At 38.2% G+C, this 22,222-nt stretch overlaps 1 protein-coding gene across 5 annotated transcripts in view; it reads right to left on the bottom strand.

Annotated features, from left to right (window-relative positions):
• The window catches only part of SORBS2 (sorbin and SH3 domain containing 2), a 175,917-nt gene that overhangs the window by 34,698 nt on the left and 118,997 nt on the right, over positions 1-22,222 (bottom strand). For 2 of the 5 annotated variants that reach the window (XM_008710467.2, XM_008710468.1), the window contains 4 exons: positions 21,087-21,201; positions 7,438-7,487; positions 4,320-4,504; positions 397-1,977 (listed from right to left, as the gene is read on the bottom strand). In XM_008710467.2, coding sequence (XP_008708689.1) covers positions 397-1,977; positions 4,320-4,504; positions 7,438-7,487; positions 21,087-21,201 — 1,931 coding nt within the window. Of the gene's footprint in view, positions 1-396; positions 1,978-4,319; positions 4,505-7,437; positions 7,488-11,932; positions 11,990-14,515; positions 14,675-21,086; positions 21,202-22,222 lie in introns of all 5 variants that reach the window. The other 3 variants (XM_040643396.1, XM_008710473.1, XM_008710469.2) reach the window with 2 other exon arrangements.

The following is a 22,222-nucleotide window of genomic DNA, read 5'->3' on the forward strand; positions in this document are numbered from 1 at the left end:
CAAAAAATGAGTTGTCAGTCTCTTAAGGATACTGATACTCAATCATGGTCTTTGTCTTGGAATCCTTTTAAATTGGTAAAATAAGTTTAATTTGTTGTTTTGATGTAAGTGGTTTCAGCCCTAACGTTAAGCTACAAGATGGTTTTCCTCTGATTTTGAATGAGTAAATTTTTGTGAATTGGTGGTCACTTTAAGCCACACATGGAGCCCGAATATCACATGGGCAAATGAGACTATTCAGTAGAACATGTTTGCACAACAAGCATTTGCTTCAAAACACATAATGATGCCAAGTGGTCTCACAGCTTAGGAATGATGAGAGGTAGGAATGGAAGGTGAAAGAGCTGGATGGTGGGTGTCTGCACCACAAGGAAAAGGAAAGAAAAGCTCATCCACCTTGGAGACTCCGTGCACTCTCAAGGTCTTGGTGGTGGTAGTTGTTGTTGGTGGTGTCCACATCTTGGAAAGAGGCACTGCGGGGCATTCTCCCACAATCGTTCTGGTACACTGGGCAATGAATAGCACCGTCTTGAGGCAGTGGGTGGAAAGGCTGGTGCATGGGGCTCCTCCTCAGAGCTCTAAGTGACGAGTTCCTCTCAGGAATATCTGGCAGCAGTTCACTGATAAGACGGTGCAGGATACTGTTGTCTGGCAAACTTCCCCTTCTCTTCTCAGCTTTAATTTGGTCACAAATGTCTTTAAGGGCAGAGTCCAGAGCCTCAAATACAGACGCTTTACATTTTGCCTTTTCAGTCTGCTTTTTGGGAGTCACATTTTTTTTCCTCCGGAAAGGCACGGGGCTGACCAGAAATGCAAGTTTGGAAAGGCCAGGGTCCACGTCTTGTCTCCTGGGCTCTTCGGCACTTTCATGCTTAGCTCTCTCGTGTTTCAGCATTGTGGTAAAGCGTGTGTAGGAGGCCGGGCATCTGCCTTTGCAGGAGCTGATGAGGTGCCGGTGATGGTGGTGGTGATGGTGGTGGTGATGGTGGCTGGATCCATAAAAACTTTCAGAGGATGTGAAAGAAAAGTGATCAAAGTCACTCTCACTGCAAAAGGACGATCCTTCTACGTGAATGTAATCGCTGTGGTCAGACACAACGCCGTCTTGGTCGCTGTCGGAAAACTCCACGTGAGCTCTCGGTTGCTCCTCGCTGGTGACTTCAATATGAATCGGCACCAGGGTTTTAGGCTTGTAGCTTCGTTGTACGTGAGAAGGGTGTCTACTCTGATTTTCTTCCTCCAACAAAGACTCAATGGAAAACCGCCTTTTGGGACATAAACCATTTTGTTGAGGTTCTAGGGTTATGGGAGATAACATTTCATCTCCTAAATTGGGCATGGATTTTGACTTTTGAATCAACTTTTCGAATTCGGAAATACGGGTGGGGACCATGTCCCTGGGCACCTCCTCAGTGGAGGACTGGCTCCATCCATGGAGCAGGCCCTTGTGTTGCTGCTCCTTCTCGTACTGCATTATTCTCGACTTTACGGAGCAAATCACCTCCGAATTCATCAAATCCTTGCGGTTAATGCGGTGCATTTTCTTGTACATTTTCAGGAACCCTGGAGCGTCATGGGCTGACCTGTGCCGGAGCCTTGACCTGCCATTACTGCGGCCCTCCTGGATGTAGGGGGAAGCCCACGTTATAGGGCAGCTCTCCTTGGAGTCCTCTTCACATAACAGAGAACCCATACTCTCTGACTTGGTTTTGGGGTCAGGGAAGCTATCGCAGTCGTCATTTAGCAGGTCGTCACAACTACGGGATTTGATTTTGGGGGAAACCGTTTCCTCAGTGCTGCTCCAGATCTCTGCATTTTGTCGGGCCATTTGCCAGCCATTCTTGAAAGTAATGGCCCTCTGTGAGTCACGAGGGACATCCAAATGCTGTCTGTAAGCGTTACAGTAATCTAACTCATTGGAGGGGTTGCCGTTGAGCCCTGAGTAACCATAAAGGGGCGGACATATCTCATCCCCACCTTTTAATCCAGGGCAGCGTGGTGGAAGAGAGACATTGGAGAAGTTAAAAGGTTCACAAAGAGGAGAGCATGTCACTTAGCATCAGACAGCACAGCAAAGAGAAAGCAGTTAGCATGGTTGGGTCTAGACACGATTGTTATAAGTATAGCTTTAACTCTAGAGAGAAAAGCCTGATTCTAAAGCAAGGTAATACTTTTTCAATGAAGGTAGCTTTGCAGATATTAGAGTTAACAAAACCATGTATAAAAAGAAATTAATGTAGCTAATCTACCTATTTTTATCGTGTTCGCACATCTTTCGGCAAACATGGTGTGCCAAAAGCACAATAGGACTAAGGAATAGCATGGCCTGATAAGTCATTTAAGGGTTGAACAATTAAGGCCAAAAGTGATATAGATTTAATCAACTTAATAGGGTCAGGATTTGAGTCTCATTTGATTTATAATGACAGAGAGGTAAAGAGTAATTTATATTTGCATTTAAATACCACTCCCATAACTGTAGCAAATAATTTTTCATGGACATTAGATAGAAAAAGCAGTAAGACAAAGTACTTTCCAAAATTGCAAAACCTAGATGCTGTGCACTATTGCTGCTAATATTTTTTCAAGAAAAAAAACAAGTGGAGCCTCTTTAAATAAACAAATTTACCTCTTTACTTGCTCCACTTTCAACTTCTTAGGAGGCAGGTTCTCATAAGTGGATATAATATAAAACTTCCATCAGAGGTAAATGCATCTTGCTTTTTTTTCCAGGGGTTTTTTTTTTTAAAAAATAATTTGCAATTTGATAATAGCTAAAACTGACCTCAATTTAGAATATGTTTGGAAAGACACTTTTCTTTTGCTCTGCTGAGTTCACTAATAAATGCAAGGCCAAAATACATCTAATGGGAAAATTCCTTCTTAGAAGGGAACCTCATGAAGGAAAATATCGTTATTGAGAGTTCCTGCCTTACAATCTTACCCACATTTTCCAAAAGTAGATAAGCACATTGAGTAGATGTGTAATATTGGGGAAAGGAAGTTGACTTAACACTCCCTGGGATAAAAGCAATTATCAAATTAATCAGAAACCTTTTAAATTTTGGTTGCTATCCAAGCGTAATGAATCAATGGTATTCCATGACTTATTTATTATCTTAAGGCATTCATTTGCATAAATGAGTAGAATCTGATCAAAGTATCTCTGTTAATTTGATGAAAGGTGTCATAAAAGGGGCTCACTCCTTCTGAATGTTCGGTAGTATGGATAGTGTGACTAGGCCACGGAAGACGGCTAGTGCCTCCCCCCATCCAGAGTCCAGTCATCCAAACTGCCTGTTTTCTGCACACAAACCAGCTACTGCTTAGCTTCAATTACCACAAGGCAACACATTCAGCACTTACGTCTGATGTGTGTAGCTGAATCTGTGCTATATTATGGAAACTTCTGTTAGAGCTTGGGTTCTTCACACACTTCAGATTCCTTCTGCGTTTTGTTTCAACCCCAGGAGACTGGGGGAGGTGGTGGGGCCCCGAATGTGCAATGGCCTCCGGCACTTGTAGATGCCGGTTCAAGCCTCAGTCTCCATCTTGGGAATGTTCTGGTTAGCACGGCAAGAATGCACTGAGCAGTCTTTCAGAGACCTAAAGGAAAGACTTGCCCTTTCTCAACACAGCTCATCGAATTTCCGGAGAGGAGACAGGCCATACAGAAAAATGGCTTGGTGATATCTAAATTTTCTAAGTATGGCTTGAAACCAGTTAGTTCTTACTAGTGGGATGTTCTGAATCAAACACCATAATATTCTACTGTCTGTATGAACGTTCACCAAAATACAGAACAGATGACTAAGGAAGTAACTTCTGTAGGTCAGACACATTTTTATCTAGAACTAAGTAATTAAAAAAAACAAACCAAAATCAAAGTGTTTTAGGCAATAATGTTCTCTGTTGCTACTTCTAATTCCTCTTCTATAAATGTGATTAACTTTGCTAGTTGTAGTAACATTAGAACATTTTTGACAATATGCAAATATTTATAAATGTAATCTTTTAATAGCCTGACAATAAGTTAGATACTTCGAATTTGTTCAAGAAAAACCCACAAATGATGTATTTGGAGGAAAAAGCATGAATATGCTAAAAGATAGAGTCCATCGAGCCACTCACATGGCTCGCCAACCCGATCTAGTCTGTGTAAAAAAGATAAATTATTGGTTTGAAGCTCTATTGTATTCAAGATACTGTATTTAAATGCCGGCTCTCTCTGCATGGTTATCCTGAACCAGCTCTTACACAGCACCCTAGTTTAAAATTAAGCTCATAAATTGCTTACATGTTAATCTACTATTGCTCACCTTTTGCTCTTGAGGGGGAAGAAGGAGAAGAACTGATGAAAGACTTTGTCAGGGTGCCGCTTGGTCCCGGGAGGTCCACTCGCCCCGGGCTAGTCCTGCTCGCACTCGGATCCAAGCCCCTGGGCTGCCCCACCGCAGGCTCGCTCTTCCTCCTTTTCCTAAAGTCGCTGGCCATGCTCGCAGAACTAGAAGAAGGAATCGGCTTCCGTTAGGCTGGTGTTGGAGGAGGTGCACCTGTGACTCCGAAGGTACTGGTGACAGCACAATGACTCTTCCCCCACTGCCCCGAAACTGCAGTTCTAAGAATTCATTCCTTGCTATTAAACATTATTTCTTTATAATCATCTCTTTAAAAAAATTCGTAGACTGTATTTTTTTTCTTTTTAGAGAAGTTTTGGGTCTACAGAAAAATTAATTGGGAAGTACAGAGAGTTCTCACATGCTCCCTTTCCTGGTGCACACAGTTTCTCCTATTGTGACATCTTCTATTACTGTGATACCTTTGTGACGGCTGATGAAGCATCTTGATTCATTATTAATAAATGTAATTAAAGTCCGTAGTTGATATTAAGGCTGTTTTCCGCTGAATATCCTGATTTTAAGATTTCTCCGTGCCTTTTGGTGGCGCGATAGCTCATTTCTTTTTATTGCTGAATACTGTTCCATCACATGCATGCATCAGTGTGTTTCTCAGTTCAGTTATTGAAGGGTATCCTGGTCCCTTCAAGTTTTGGCAGTTATGAATAAAGCTGCTATAAACATCCATGTGCTGTTTTTTTTGTGTGTGTGGATATGTTTATAATCATGCTTTATTTTTATTTATTTATATATTTTTTGAAGGTGCTGACCTTAAGTATTTTTATTTATTTATTTTTGCATTTTTTATTAACATATAATATATTATTTGTTTCAGGAGTACAGGTCTGTGATTCATCAGTCTTACACAACACACAGCGCTCACCACAACACATACCCTCCCCAAAGTCCATCACCCAGTCACCCCCTCCCCCCACCCCCTTCCCCTCCAGCAACCCTCAGTTTGTTTCCTGAGATTAAGAGTCTCTTATGGTTTTCTCCCTCTCTGGTTTCCTCTTGTTTCATTTTTTCCTCTCTTGCCCTGTGATCCTCTGCCTTGTTTCTTGGAAGATCATCATGTTTTAAAGTAAAAATTCTCCATTTAGTGTAATATGTTGTGACTGACAATTCAGCGTTGTGATTTGTGTCACGTATCTTTTCTCTCCAAAGAAGAGTTCCAACGACATGACTATATCCAGAGACGGCATGCCGCAGTGGAGGAAAAGACTCCGAAAAGCAAGGCAGCTGGTGAGACAAATTTCTCTTACCTCAAGGTTTCCCTCTGGCTTTTCCTACAACTCATAGCTTGAAAACCCTTAGACTCAAATTCTAACATTTTCCTATTTATTTTTTTTTTAAATATTTTATTTATTCGTTTGAGAGAGAAATCAGAGAAAGCGCGAATGGGGGTGGGGGAGGGAGAGGGAGAAGCAGACTCCCGGCTGAGCCTGACATGGGGCTTGATCTCAGGACCCTGGGATCATGACCTGAGCCAATGGCAGCCCCTTAACCAACTGAGCCACCCAGGCAGCCCTGGTGTTTTCCTATTTAAATAACAAATGACTGATACTCTGGCCAACAAGCAAACTATTAAAGGGGACTTTCACCCAGTTGTATGAAATGGTGTCAACAGTCTATAATGGCAGAAGGTTTTATCATGGTCTGGGTCTGAATACAGTATCATTTAAGCCAAACACCAGTGAACGGGAGATGCACACCACACCACCCAGCATGCCGCCTGTCAAATCATTACAGAAAATTACATCAACAACAGCAGTAAGAGCACCTCCAGCTCCCATGAGCCAGCGATATGCTTTTTTGCTTTGCTGACATTATTGTCTGGTGTAGCCTGCACAGCAAACCTGTGAGGGACGCACAGTTATCCCCTTTCATAAATGAGTGAATGGAACGCACACTTTACAAGTATAGCGATGGGGCCAGACCTCAGAATTTGTCTGTGTTCTTCTAGAGAGGACGCCCATCTTCTCCTAGACCTGTTTCTGCTCCCTATCCTGTCATGTGAGGGTTTGTGTGTCTTTCCAGTGATATTCAGGTCAGATTAGAACTCTAAAATTCAAACATTTTAGGAGCACATATAGATGTAAAAGATATAAAAGGAGGACTTGGAGGAGCATTTTTCTTAGTGACACTGATGTCATTGGATGGCACTCATGAACTCAATTTACAAAGGATCCTATTTATAAAGTTTTTGACTTACATTGACAGAAATCTATGGAGGGGCAAGTTAATGTTATATCAATATTTGTTGTTGATGGTACAATGTGGCTGAGAATTTGTATTACTCACTATTGCTATTGGACTGTGTCTGAATTTCTGCCATGCTATAAAGTAAGTGTGATATTTAAAGCCCACCAACAGAACTTAACTTGGCAGACTCCTAGAACAGTTAGAACTAGTGGTTCCAGGTTTTTCTGGTACAGTTCTAGTTTGTCTTTGCTCCTTGCCAACTGTGTGAACTTCCTAAGTTATGGGACCTAAGTTTAGTTTATTCAGAGATAAAGTGGGGAGGATAGTACTTAACTCATTGTGGTGTCTTAAGAATTGAATATGTTTATGTACTTAAAATGTCTGGTATCTAGGAAGCCCCTATTTATTGGTAGTAACAATGTTTCTGATTTGTGTGGTGAGCATATAATGAAAAAATATGTATAGAACATAATTGAGAAATTTTCTAGTAATTTATACTTTAAAAATATACTATCATAAGTATTATCTAATAATATTGAAAATTAGATTTTATAATTGCCATTTAAAGAAAAGAAAACTGGGTTTAGAGGAGACAGGGAAGGGAAGAATTTCTTGGTAAAGGAATCCAGAATTATTTCACTTAATTTTTATAAATTTTTGAATATGATCATATGAAATGATACAAAAATAAAATAAAACAACTTCATAAAGTATGGTGCTCCAAATAATAATGAGGGATAACATAATCCTCATTATTATTTCACCGAGTAGTCCTATTGAAAAAGAAACCACTGGTATAGAATATTCTGATCGCATGATGTAATGATGTTCTTACCTAGTGGGTCTTTCCAGGCTTCTGTCTATAGAGGACTGATACAAGGAGGCCTGTTAAGATAGAAAAATAGTTCCATGAAAATTTTTACCAAGGCAAAATAAAAATTTAATATTATAAAATGTCTTTCAAAGAGGAAACATGTAACCTGATTTCTATTTTCTTCCTATCTACTTTCTCTTTTGCTATATTACACTGTATTTCTCTAACTCAAATTATCCACAGCCCAAACATTGCCTGGGGGAGAAAAGAAAAGTCATTAACCACTCATTCATGTAGGAAATAGACTGTAAATAGAAATTTTCTGCATAAAGGAATGGTTTGATATTTAAAAAAATATTTGTAATTATCATTCAGCCCTTATACAACATAAACCTTCTTTATAATTTTTTTATCACATTGCCAGATGTTCTCTTTAAAACATAACATTTAAGCAGAACTTGAGACATCTTTCCTCTGTCAACAAAGACATGGCATTTTAATAATACCACAGAATTTGGTTTGAAATGAAACTAAACTGCCTGGTATTTAAATCAGGTGCAGACTGGCATTATTCAGTTAAGTTCAGGGTTGGTTTAAAATAAATGATTAATGAAGCAAAATATAACCTTTTTTTTTTTAAGTGGATTTTTAACATTTTCATGAGAAAATCAACTCTTGGTTTTCCATGGTTGTAGGAATAAAGAAAAATAGAAAATACAAATTGATACATAATTACAAATGCCTGTAGTACACACTATTTTCAGACTCCTCCATTCTGAACAGTACAATGAAATAGATATTAGGCAAAAATATTAGACATGACGTTTTCACTCCCCACGACTATCGCCTGGAATAAATGCTGAAATATCTAAGGCAAGAGAGGATCTGTATTGAGCTCTTGAGTATATGAAATAACACTGGAAAATAAGTGAAAGTAGTTGTGGTGTGATGTCTAGCATGTACAGGGAAATGTATATACAAGTATATATGTGTAATACTACACACACACACACACACATATATATAACATTATATATATAGACTTGGTTTAGGCATATTTGATGATCAGTTATTTATTGCAAACTTTGGTCCAATGAAGAACTGAAATTCTAGTTTAAAAGTGTCCTTTCATATGAAAGTTTAAAAATGTCAGCCAAAAAAAAAAAAAGGCAGGATTTGACAGATTTTGTCTTAAGTTCCTAACATGTAGAAATATTTTACCAGAGTATTAAAAACTTACTTAGTGGAAATGAAACCACACTTTAAAAACTATTTCTATAACTTTATATTCTACTTATAAATTAGCACCAATTAACCAATTAAAATATTAGTATTCTTTATGTAGATTCTTTATGTAGATCAGTCTGACAAGTCCTCTTATGCATAACTCTAAAATTGGTTCTGTTAATTAATATTTTCATTTAATTCCATCTTACTGAGTGAGAATGGAATCTTGCCCAGAAGCAAACAAAAGCACCTTTCTGCTAGAGAATATCCTCCCTCCTTTTAGACAGAAAAAGCATATTCTAGTATTTGTAATTCCTAGAAAATATTTAGAGTCCTAGGTTCTCAACAGATATAAAATTAGAAGAAAAAGATTCAGTCCACTAATCTGATAAATTTACATACATGATCATTTAGCTTGCTGAACTCTGAATTGGACACTGGGAAGGTGAAAAAAAAGTACTAAATAAGAAGGAAAACAAACAAGTAAATAAAACCAGATAATTATATTCTGATGTAGAAATATTAATTCTATATGTTTGCTGAAGAGCAATATTAAACAGCCTCAGAGCGCTGCTGTTTGTGTGGTTCACAGCATTCGTGGGACACCCAATCACAAACCATTGCTGATATAAAAAATGTCAATTGCAGCACATCCTTAGAGTAATCTCCCTAGAGTGATCAGAAATTTTGAATTGCAAGCTTGGAATGAGCCTAAACAAAATTGTAATGTGGGATAAAACACAGCGTAAGAAGTGAAGGCTCTCCACTGATAAAGTAATTGTGTTTTAGATTTAGGCAAAGAAACTACAATGATTCCTCCTTGTGCTGGTTTCCACAATCCAAAATAAACTGAAACCAATTTTGTGATTTTATGTATAGTCAAAGGAAAAAGTTCAATATTAAATTATAAGGAAATAGTAAAAGATCCAGATAGATGACTAAGAGAAAAACTTTATGATAATTAAATGAATGATACTCATTCTGAAATGGAAATCGTCTCCAAAAAAGAGGTAACCTATTTTACCTATTATGATCTACTGAGTTTATATATTACCATTTTTTAACATACCTAAATGAAGTTCATTTAAAAAAAAGTATTGACACTGAATCACTCCTTCTGCTAAGTGATCATATGATTAAACTTTGCTTAAAAGTCCTGAATTGTTCTTCATTAATGCCAGTTTCTCAGTTTTATGGATTAGAAAGTATGTTGTTCGCGGCATATGCTTGCACTTGATAAAGGGTAGCTAAGGTAACGTGTAATCAATTACAGATTTTACCAGAAATCTTTTACATAAGGATATTGAAGGTAGAATCCAGTACCTCATCAGAATATTTTTTTACACTCTGAAACACCACGATGTGAAATTAATATGCTACAGAATCATACAATATTCCTTTTCAATTCCAAAGAGATAATGGCAAATTAGTTTTACCACCAGCAAAGTGCTATTCTATGTGACTTTTTTGCCAATACCAGCACATATGGAATGCAGAGAGTTAAGTTTCTATATCTTTAGCCCAAGAGTTATAGTGTAGTTTAGGAACTTATGTCACAAAAATAGTTAACAAGGAATAGTATTAAGTAAATAACTTGTTTCTAAAAGATTTGAATTCTAAATACATCTCTTGGACATGCTAAGAAGTGTGGTATAAAGGGAATGGCATGGAAGTGAAGGCTACGAGATCTATGTTTTATTTTTAACTTGCCACCATCTTACCTTGTGATTTTGGACACAGTTTTTAAAAATTGTAGGGCTCTACTTTTCTTGACATAAAAATGAGTGAGTTGGACATGGTGATCTCTAAATTTTCTGTCAGTTCTCAAAGAACCACCTTAAAAACATCCTAGAACTATCTGACCAAAATATCAGAAAAATTTCTGACCAAATTGAATTCCCAAGTAAATTCTTGGGCCCTTGGAATGTTGAAATGATACCTTTTCTTCAGATGTGAAGGTAACATAACATACAGAATAGAATTGCTTGTCGTATTTGATTGTCTTTATGTCATATGCCTGTCTACAATGCACAAGCCTTTAGAAAAGCATTCAATAACCTAGAATGTTCTTGATTACTCTATTTTGCTTTTTATTGAGTATATAAATATTTTGATTACTTCTCGGGGGTGAACATGCCCTCTGATGCATAATTCAGAATTGCAAAGTGAAGCTTCAGGAAGTTGGAGATTTCCTGCTGAGACTGTGCCCATAATTCTAGTTGTCACCACTGTATGTCAAGAGTACTTCCTGAGGCATCGGTGTCTTATTAGTTTTATTTTCTAGTTGTACATATTTAACCAGTTAAGACTTTTTGATGATGATAAGTTATTTATTGTTTTCATATATATTTAGGACCACAGAGAAACTACTGTGTAAAACCAGTTTATGTACTCTGCTCCCATTCTAGCTGCTTTTAAGAATTACCACAGGGAGGCTGATGTTTAGCAAAACTGTCACTTTTGCTTATGTCAACTAGTAAGTCTTAAATCTGCTTTCCAAAATAATTTCATTTTTTCTTTGCAGAAATCAGGATAAAAAGCTTTGACTCTGGATAGTTTCTTCCTTTTTCATACTCTCTTTGACTAAATCAAATACAATTTGACATTGCCTGGCATAAATTTTTTACCTAGCAGATTGTTGTGAGCATTCTAAAATAGAGATACCAAATGCAATTCATCTCATATGCCAGTTATAATCTATTATAGTGGCTGCCTGGATTATAGCAATGAGAAGGATTAGTAATGTCTGTCAAGGGTGTGGAACTGGGAAATTGTGACATGTGTCCCAGTTGTTTGTCAGCCCTCATCTTGATTTTATCTGATGCTAAAATCCACAAATTGTATTTAGGAAAATGAAAGACTTGCATAAATTTTAAGAATATGTGGGCCATAAACATGTAATTAAGAACCTGTCATTCTGCACCTCCAAGCATGATGATAAAATGACTCTGCATAATATCTGACACAGTCTAATCAAAACAGATGGTTGATATGTGCACTAAGAGTGCTACTTTTGATTTTTAATTGTCACACTCCTGGATACCAGGACTGTGTTGAATAGTTCAATGGAAAGTTATGGCTGGAATGATTCTTCACCTACATTTCAGAAAGAGCCAACAACAACTTTGGAATAATTAATGTCTAAGCAATGATATAACACAATGATTCAAAGATAGATTTTCCAAAATAGCTTAGACACTATGGTGAATTGTTAAAAACACGGATGGTTCAGAATCACAGTAACAGCTGCTAAGAGAGAAATCTGAAAAAGAGAATAATTTGTTTTTACCTCATTGGAAACACCAGAAGAATGATCTTGAACATAGTCCAGAGCCTTTTTAGGAGGCTGGGTGTAGATGGACCACATAAGCAGAAGTGTAGAGATGGAATGGAGGAGAGTCAATGGCAGCAAGGAATGGACATGTGGAAAAGGTGACAACAGTTAGAAATTGAGTGCTGATAGCATCAGACACACATAAAGAGTGCACGAATGGAGCCAAATGGGGGTGGCCTAGGAGGAAGAGTGCAATGTTCATAAATATTCTCAAGCACTGGGCAAAATTACTAGTGATGGGATTAGTATATTTATAAACTCATTGCATCAGATCAAAATGAGCACCCATCGTCTCTAGCCACAAAGGAATGCAAGGTATATTAAAGACACATTAAAGGAGCAGGTGGAGAGCATGCTGGTGAGTTTCCATGTGGGGCTGAAAATGATTATAGAAAAATGCTGATAATTTAGGCTCAAACAGAAATTGGTTTAGTCCCTACAAACCATGTAATTGATAATAACAATACATACAAAATAAAGCTAGAGGATTTTTTTCCCTCTAAAATAAATTGCATTTATGTAAATACTTGTATACAAATTAGGGGAAAAAATGAGAGAAAATGCTTTTCCTAGTAGTTATAGAAATTTGAGGAAAAATTCTTTGGTCTATATTCATTTACAGTCACTTTTGATCCAGTTCAATAAGATAAGGAATCTAACCAAGTGTCCTTTGCATTTTAATGGACGAGACGGACAGCTATAACCACCCAGTATCCAATATATGGTCAGTTTATATGAGTATATAAATCAGTGTCTGATATGGTAAAAGAAAGATTACACTCTTTGATCTTCAACAAAGTTCTGTGCAGTGGAATTGTTCTGTTCTTTAAGAATCTAAAATTCAGAAACATCAGTAAGAGTATAAAAAATATGTAACTGACGCGTATCAAATGTACAGCTATTGGTAGGTAGAGTTCCCAAATGAAACTTTTAATAAAGGAAATTGTTATTTAGGGCTTGAGTTGATTCTTTACCCCAAACAGACTAAGCAATTCTCGTAAGGAGACAAGATGTTTCACTAGCATAAAACTAGAAATCAAGGTCCATAGGATTTCTTTATTTTTCTCTTTCCTTATATCCTTAAGAGTAAATGAGGTATTTTATAGTGGAGTATACCGACATGTATTATTGTGGGAATTGCCCAGAGATTTTTGGTGTGTTCGATAGGCCTGGGTTTAACTTCTGACTCTACCACTTACTATCCTGTGCAAACTACTTAACCTCTCTGGTCTCTGGTTTCTTCTTATTGGAGGCATCTCCAGAGAACTCACTGAGATGATGAGTTCAGAACCCTGCGCTCGCCAGTGCTTGGTAGTTCTTCAGCAAATGGGAGCTATAATAATAGTAATTATTATTATAAATGTCACGTTACTTCTCCCGATTGAACTAGACCAAAATGGACTGTAAACAACTATAAATCTTCTATAAACCTCTAACAATCATCTGAATATTCTAGGACAGAAACTATCTCAAGATCATTTTGAATTTGTTTAGATACCATCATCCTAATGCATGATGTGTGGTAAAGGAAAAGTACATAGGAAGTGTCTGAGCAGGTTTAACCATTTGGTACGGAAGTAGATGTGGGCTCAGCTGTACCCAGTTTGTCTATACAGTATACATTCAGCTTTTGTTCTGTAAAGGACACCTAGCTCTTCTGATAAAGGTATGTTTCATAAATCAAACAACATTCTCCTAATTTTCTTAAATTAATAGTCTAGCCTCACTTACCGGGCGTCCAAACTCCAGTTCTGAAAAGAATTTATACCAGGGCTCATTTTCTAACTCTATGTCATCTGGATTTATGCGATCAGTCTGGAGCAGATGTGAAGGAAAAGGGAAGGAAAAGGCACACTGAGCTGAGTGAGGGAAACGCCGTGTGGTATGAAAAACACGCACGCGCATTCGCACGCAAACATGCACCAACTCTCATCCAACAAATCTCAGCAGGAGAGAACAAAGGACGTAAAGTAAAATGAGTAAAATTAGGACATGAAGATGAGCTTCCATGGCATCACCTAGGCCCCTAGTCACTCTCTCTGCCTACCTCTGTCTTCTTTTTTGAGTTTGCCCCTTAGCTTTGATGCAGAAACTATGAAAAACTCTGCGAGAGCCAGAGCGAGCATGGATAGCACACCAGAAATAGGCTAAAGTTAGCCCATTAAAGTTAAAATAGACTCAACTTAGTCACTAAGTAGCTCATCTGGGTGAGTCACTCCACCGCCCCTGCCCTCATTGATCCCAGCATGTAAGGCTGCATTCTGCAGACAGTTGGCTTGGGTGCAGATATATGGAGAGCCTGGCGGAGAGGGGGAGGGAGAAGGTGGGAAGAGAGGTCGGGGGAGGAGTGAGAGGTGCTGGGAGGCTATTAGGGGTCAATTGGCATGAAGAACCTGGGGTCTAGTTGAGAAAGAAAGGGGCAGCAAGGGGCGGGGGTGAGTAGCTAGACTCTGATTTTCCCCTTAGCCTCTGGAGAGCAAGGGCTACCCCCAAGTTTCCCAAAGGGCATTAGAAAAGGTAATGAAGGAAGGAGCTCACCCAGGTGGGGGAAAGACCCGGGGTGCACGGGCTTGGTATGGGGAGGCCAGTCCTGGGCGGAGGGGAGGGGCTACCGGTTACTTCTCCATACGGTGAAACAGAAAGAGGCTTCCCGCCAGGTTCCCTTGGAGCAGGTGTCGGAGTTGTTGGGAGAGGGGGCTGTAAGAAAGAGGGGTGAAGGAAACACTGATTCATTAGATGGAAGTTCTCCATGGAACGAAGAGGACACCAGTTAGCAGGAGGAAATGTTTCAGAAAAGTAAGGTATCCCTGGGGAGACACAATAACTTAGGAATGGTCTGGACCCCTGAAAAGATGTGAAGACAAGGAGCCTCCCAGAAAGTGAGGAGTGATCACATTTTATGAGCTACCACCCCAAAAATCACCTTCTACCTGTCTACCTTCAGCTGGAGAAGGGGATTTGGAGGGGATTGGGGTCTCACACTACTGTAGCTGGCTTAGTGTGGGGAGAGGGTGAGCAAGAGAATCCCACTCTGGTTTTGTAGACACTGTAATTCAGAGAAAAAGCCAATTTTTGTAGTTGAGTTGCTCCCCCCCCCGGTGGTTTCTGAATATTGTATTTAAGATAGAAAAATGAGGAGTGTTAATATAAACAACTTGAAAAATACATACAATTTCTTTCGTAATGGAAAAAAACAGACAGGGAGCATTTACTTTACCCAACAATATCCTGAATGCTTTTACATGATACGCGCCTGATGAGACTGATTCAGCCTTTTTGAATTCCCATTTTGTTAATAGAATACAGTCTGTATGCAATAATCAATTATATCCAGAGTATTTTTAGAGATGAGCTTTTTATTTCAATATTTTATAATAGGAGATTATAATGGTAGCTACAGACAGTGATAGGAAAATTTGAGGCATCATAACAAAATAGTGAAAGGGCCTAAGTTATCCAAAATATGTGGTGATCATAATGGTAAAGAGCGTGTAGTAACTCTGGGGAGTGTTCATGGCGGGATGGTGGGTGATGAAAGCTGAATGTGACCATGTGCTTGTACAGGCTTTAAATGATATCACAAAGCCTGTGTCTGGATGAGCATAGGAAGAAAACACACACGTGTACACCCCCCCCCAATGGCATGCTGGTATCGAGATTGCTCTTTTCCTTCTTTTAAACTATTATTTTGCTTTACTATTATAATGTTGTGGAGAATATCCTGTAATTACTACAGGAAATGTTGCAGAAAACTTGATTCAATTTACAATTTATTCAATAGTATAAAAGTACTAATTGAGATTTTGGTCTTACCAAAAAGTTGTTTTTCTCCAGTTATCATTTAGATGATGGCGGTAGGATATGAATATTTTATGGAATAGTTCTACTGGAGCTGAGTTTTAGGGTAATCGCATTAGAGAGAATTTTCTCTTTTTTTCTTTTTAAATTTTTAAATTTATTTATTTGAGAGAGAGAGAACATGAGCGGAGTGGGGCAGGGCAGGGAGGGCCAGAGGGAGAAACAGACTCCCAGCTGAACAGGGAGCCCGATGCACGCTCAATCCCAGACCTTAGCTCATGACCTGAGCCAAAGGCAGCCGCTTAACTGACTGACACACCCAGGCACCCTGACATTAGAGAGAATTTTCTGGTAGTTTTTGTTCTGTCTATAGAGGCCTAGTACTTCATCCACAAGAAAAAGAATCTTTGGTTCTTTCAAATCTCATTGTTTTTGATATTATATACCTAATAATATTACTAATTCGTGATTTTATAATTCTGCTTTCCCATATAGTATTCTGTTTTTAAAGGGAGATAGAAATTTCTTAGAGGAAACAAATTTGTTTAAAAAATATTTTGAACAGCAGAGGGCAGCAAATTTACTAAACAAATAAGTATATTTACCAGCGGTTACAACTTCACTTTGACTTCCACCTTAAGAAAATATATAACAAACAGATACATGAAATCCTGATGTATAGAAATATATTTCTATGATAGAATGCAGAAAAGAATATCTACCATCCTGCACCATAACTTAGAATGATAGTTTTTCATGAATTGTGATTGTAGATTAAAAATTTAATTTATAGTCTCAGTGGGCCACTATCTAGAATCCATGCCAATAGAGATTGGCAGAGAGGATGCCCCAAACAATGATCTTTGGTAATTATCTATAACTTTGGAACTTAATGAAAGGCATACATTTGAGGACAGCCTTTATGGTAAAGAAATACAAGCGGCAGAACTAGAATTTTCTTTTCACTGTGCTTTACCTATTGAATCCCTTTAGTTATGCAACAATGATATGTATTACGTAGCAATCTAGAAGCCTCACAAAAGTCAGTAATACATATACACAGGGTCAGCCAACAGACATACATACACACTCATAATCTCACTAAATCAGCACTTTCCGTGCAGAACTTGAAAGTTCCTTCGAGTTGTTTGACACCAATGTGAACACTCCGAAACTCACTTAGGAAGCATGATTACACGTTACTCTAATTGCTCATAAAAAAACAAAAAAGCAGATGCACTGTTGCACATTTTTTCTAATCTTTTTTGTTCTCTTCTCATTTTGAAAAACCCAGCAAATCCGTGCTGAAAACAAATGTGTATCAGTGCAAGAGGAGGTGTTTGAGAAAAGCTAACACTACAAATGAGACAGGATTCTTATTTAAAGGCAACCAAGGGTGAACCATTTTTAAAGTTTTTATGTTTTCTACAATTTTAAAGCATATAGTTGCTTTTGAGGTTAGAGAAATTCTACTATTCTCAGTATTCTCATCGCAGGCATGTAATTTCTATATGTTGTTCCAAAGAGAAGTGCCAACGTAACTTAGTTCTTTAAAATTTATGCTCATTAGAGTTTAAAGCTTTAATGGTATTTGCTACTATGTTTTATATTTATAGTGGTTCTGCAATAAATGATATACATATTGTCAGCTGGGTTCAAGCCACCAGATGAGACTTCCCAAATTTTTATACGTTAAGCTTTGATGCTCTTCATTGATAAAGAAGTGTAAGTTCATTGTGGGTTTCAATTGCATTTCAACTCTGCACTGTGCTTTCGATGATTCTTTCTTTCTGCTTTTATCATTATGTGCTATGTTTTAGTTATTGTAGAGAAAGTAATGTCTTCATATTATTTTCATTTTTTCATATGTAGAGAGGTCCTGAGTAAGTGCTTAATTTAATTTAATTTAATGTAATTTAATTGTGGCTCACCTATAAATATATCCAATCCAGATGGGATGTAAAGTTATTATTAATATAATCTCAGCAGAGAGTTTGTATGATTGCCTCATGGCCTACATGGTGGCTCAAGTCCGTTAAAGATAAATTCTTGGTAATTGCAAAGTACTTTTGTAGATCAAACATTAGACCCCTTTAATCAGTGTTTTCAAATTTATAGTCAAATAAACATCTACATGCTTCAAAAAATTGCATTGACCTTTACTTCCCTGCTAAAACCATGAACACTTATTCCATTGATTCCTAAGGAAGAAGGGGATCCCTTTGGCCAGAGTCTGGGGAAGGACATTTATTCGAGCAGTATGGCCTCCTCTGTCCACTGTGTACTCCAGGAAATCAGGGAATTAGTGAACCATAGTTACCATTGTGCGTGCTGTGATGGAGACCCACTGTGCCTTTCGTTGCTAGGAGTGTATAGACTCCACCGAGGAGGCACAAAACAGGGATTCAGCCTCACCAATTTTACCTACTAACTGCAAGGGTAAAACCTATATTCATTCATTCACTTATTCGTTCAACAACTATTCACTGAACACCTGCCATGTGCCAGGCATTGTGCTGGGTGCTGGAGACACAACAGGTGTGCTAGACATGGTCTCTGCCTTGCAGGTGCTTTAATGAGGGACACAGACAAGTAAACAGGCCATTAGAATTCAGCATGTGAGGAGGAAATGCCACATGCTGTAGGCACACAACAGGAGAGCTTTGCGCCCGGGGTGGAGGCATCAGCCATGATGTCCTGAAAACAGACAAGGCTGCACTTGAGATGGGAAGGAGAGAGAGCTTTCCCAGCAGATGAATGGCCTGTGCACAAGTCCAGGTAGGCAGGCATTGAAGGCTGTCTGTCTACCTGGAATATGGTGGGTTGGCAGGAAGGGCAGGAAGAGACGTGAGGCTGGAAAGGTCAGCGGGGGCCAGATCACAAGGTTTTTTGGAAATTACATGAAAAAATTTGGATTTTGCTTTAAGGATACTTGAGGAGCATTAGGGAGACTAATTGGGTGGCTGTCCCCGTCATGCAGGCAATGGACACACTGTGGGCCAGAAGACTGGAGTGGCAGGGGTAGGACTTTGAGATCTTTGGGAGAGAGGGGATCCAGGGTGACACTTGGGAAGACTGGGCAGATGATGGGGTCATCTAGGAATTCAAAAGAGCAACAGAAAATTACCGAGAGATTGTGTGTTATTTACAAAAACTAAATAGGAAAAGAGCAAAGGAATGCTCATAAACCATCTCGGAGTAAAAAGACAGGAGAGCGCATTCCGTTGAAATCCCTAAGTTGTGTTCATTTGCTGTTATGTCACTATCATTTAGCAAATCTGCTCTTCATCCTCTATGTCTTGTGGGTTGAAGATGCTCCAGAATCGTATGGAAGCTACAGCAGTAGATAGCCAGCCAGTCTCCGTGATATCACCGTGCACTTAGCCTTTTGTCTTTTTTCTGATTTAGGGAGGCAGTGAGAATGAATTCACGATTGATGACAAGAAAAAAAGATAATAGCCTAGTCCTAGAATAAAAAAGCCTGGCCAAAATGAAATAGATGACTAGCCCAAATCCTTTTGCATAACACTGGCCCCCCGCAAAATTGTTTAGGAGGAATAAAATGCTGGTTCTTTCTATTTCTCCATAAGATACCCATTCTCATTTCCTTCCAAGCTTCTTGGTTCCTTCCACTTCTTCTTCCCTGTGGCTGCAGAGCCCATCCCTACCCAAATCTCCAGCAATGCAAATGCTCCCAGAACTTTCTTTTCTTCTTAGAATACAGGTCTAGCTTTGCATACTCATCGAAAGAAAGACTCAAAGTTCCTCAGGGTAGAGACTGCATCTTGCTCACTACTGTGTCCCAGCATCCAATATAATGTCTGGCACATCGTTGATGCTCAATAACTGTTGCTGAAGGAGTAAATAATAGAAACATCCTGGCGAGGAAGCTTCTAAGATCAATCCTATTTCCCGAGACCACAGCTACTAGAGCGTTCAGTACAGTCACAGTGTTCTTATAAATTGTTAGAAAGATCATCAATGATCATTTTGTTATTTACATTTAAATCTGAGTGTCATTATTTTGCATAATTATTTTGCTACTTTCACTTGTATGCAATGGTAACATGGTTCACTCAATTATCAGACTAGAAATTTCAAAGTATCATGATATTCAATCGTACAAGTGAGTAAATGGGTTCTAAGTTTGCACTAAGCCTGCAAACCAGTGGTGTTCCATTTTTTTTTTTTCTTTCAGTTTTTCTGGTGAAGTTCTGTTACTCTAAAAGATAGGAGTTACTTGAAGAAAGGCAAAGAAGGCTTACATAAATATTATGTATGAATTATGTGATTGTAAGGTTTTTGAACATGTTTCTCAAGAACATAACCATAAATACAGGCTTTCAAAAACTAAATCAAGGGCGTTCATGTTGGGTGTGGTAAGGCAAAGGTTTCCAATCAAATTTGAGGGCTGGCCTTGCATTATATATAATAATATGCTTTCTTGGATACCCTTAAAGGAGTGAACAAAGAAAACTCTTTTTCTTGTTCACTGACAGCACCCAAAATTCTTTTAAGACAATAAGGAATGTAAATTATAAATGGATCTCTAGAAGCAGGTTTTGATAGAGATGCAAAGGAATTATATTTTCAAAGAGGGCACTGATCTAGGAGGGAAAGCAAAGGACTCAGGAGAACTGGGAAATAAAAACCAAGAAGGCCAAGGAATAACCGATTTGATAAATTGCACTTAGAAGAGGCAAGTGGTTATTTTCAAGTTTATATATCTTTTTGTTTGCATATTTGAAATAGCTAGAAAAAAATTTTGCAAAGTTAAATATAATCTTGATCCATTAGATTGACAATCAGGAAGCTTGAGGCTTGGTAACCTGAGAGAGATTTAATAAGAATCAATTAAAACAACTTGTTTTTTAAAAGAAAGGCATTTGGGAAATTTCCCCTTAATCCAAAGAAATATTAAGCAACCGATATGGAAGAGATGGGACTGTGTGGGCCCATTTGTATCAGAGAGACTAATGAATGATTTTTCTCATTAGCAATGTAGACTAGCAGTTAAGTATTGCATTTATGACTTTTTAAGAAATTAAGCACAGAGCTGTGGTTAGGCACAGCTATAGTTACATGCAAATGGGTCCCATATTTGGTTGGTAGGGACAATATATTAGAGAGTGTATCTTCAGTTCTCAGACAAGATACACAAATCATGATACAAAATCAACTTGATTTCTAAATACTGCCAAATCCATTAATTACGTTTGCGACAAAAATTGCTAAATGATACAAAATTCAGGTCTGCCTGGGAACCCAGAAACCTAGAGAACTGGCATTCTGTTTAGTGACAAGTGCTTACTGGTCTTTCATGCTGGAGAATGGATGACTTCCCAGGTTCATATTCAAAAATACTCCTTGGCTCAGAACGAAATTTTCTTGTGTCCACTTTCCTATCTGGAGGATCCCAGTCATGCCTAGAAATAAACAATGATAGAAAATAACTCTATATGCTTCAAGCAGTACTATAAAACCACTTGCTATCTGTTTACAAAGTTACTTTTAGTACAGATTTTTAAAAGTATCTCAGGATAAAAAGTTAATCTGCAAAAAATACCACATTTATATGTTGTTTTACATAACGATTTAAAGAAATACCTAATGATTTACATAAATGATTTAAAGAAAGCCATTCTTTTATTTCATATTATATTTTCCTCTAATTCTTCTCATACACGGTCCTGCTGGCTCAATAACTCACACAAAGGGTTTATAGCTATGCACGCAGCCAGTGCTCTGCTTGTCGACCCTTGGGATGGTACACAAATCACAGCTGTGTGTATTTGTGTGGAGAGTAAATGGCGGTGATGCTCTATCGAGTCATGTGAGTTGAGCTCACCACTCTGTGACCTGGCATCCTTGATCCAAAGTGACAAGGAGTAATGAGCACACCATGCTTGATCTTATTTATTCTGCAAGTGGTGTCACAGTTTGGGAAAAGTACAAAAGTGTCACTTGGCCTGCCATCCATAGTAGCAAGCTGTGTGGCAGGGGAGAGCCTCCTTTGGTACTACCCTTGAAAAACCAGAGTCAGACAGCCATCCTCTTGCATAAGAGACCTTGGAAGCAGCTCTTTTTCCTGAACTAATTTCCTTCAAAGGGCGGTCAGCAAAGAACTTTGAAAGTAAAGCTTTTCTAGGTAGCCAGGGCGAAAGAAGGCTTCCTTTGAGACAATGTATATGGAAGCCATCTAGAAATTTTTAAGAGATTATCGTATTTCTTAATGAGATATTTATTTCTACTAAACATAGGACAAATAGTACATTTAAATGAGTTAATTTTCATTCTTTTTTAATAGCAGAGATGCCATTTTGTGTCTAGACAATTATTTCTCAAATTTAAGGCATTGTACTTGTAACCATGTAGTTTATCATGAGGAGATTGAAGTGAGGATCCCTGCACACATGACATGGTGTGTGTTCTATTTCGTGGTCTCTT

Source organism: Ursus maritimus, unplaced genomic scaffold (assembly GCF_017311325.1).
Source record: "Ursus maritimus isolate PB19 unplaced genomic scaffold, ASM1731132v1 scaffold_28, whole genome shotgun sequence".
In the NCBI taxonomy this organism is placed as follows: domain Eukaryota; kingdom Metazoa; phylum Chordata; class Mammalia; order Carnivora; family Ursidae; genus Ursus; species Ursus maritimus.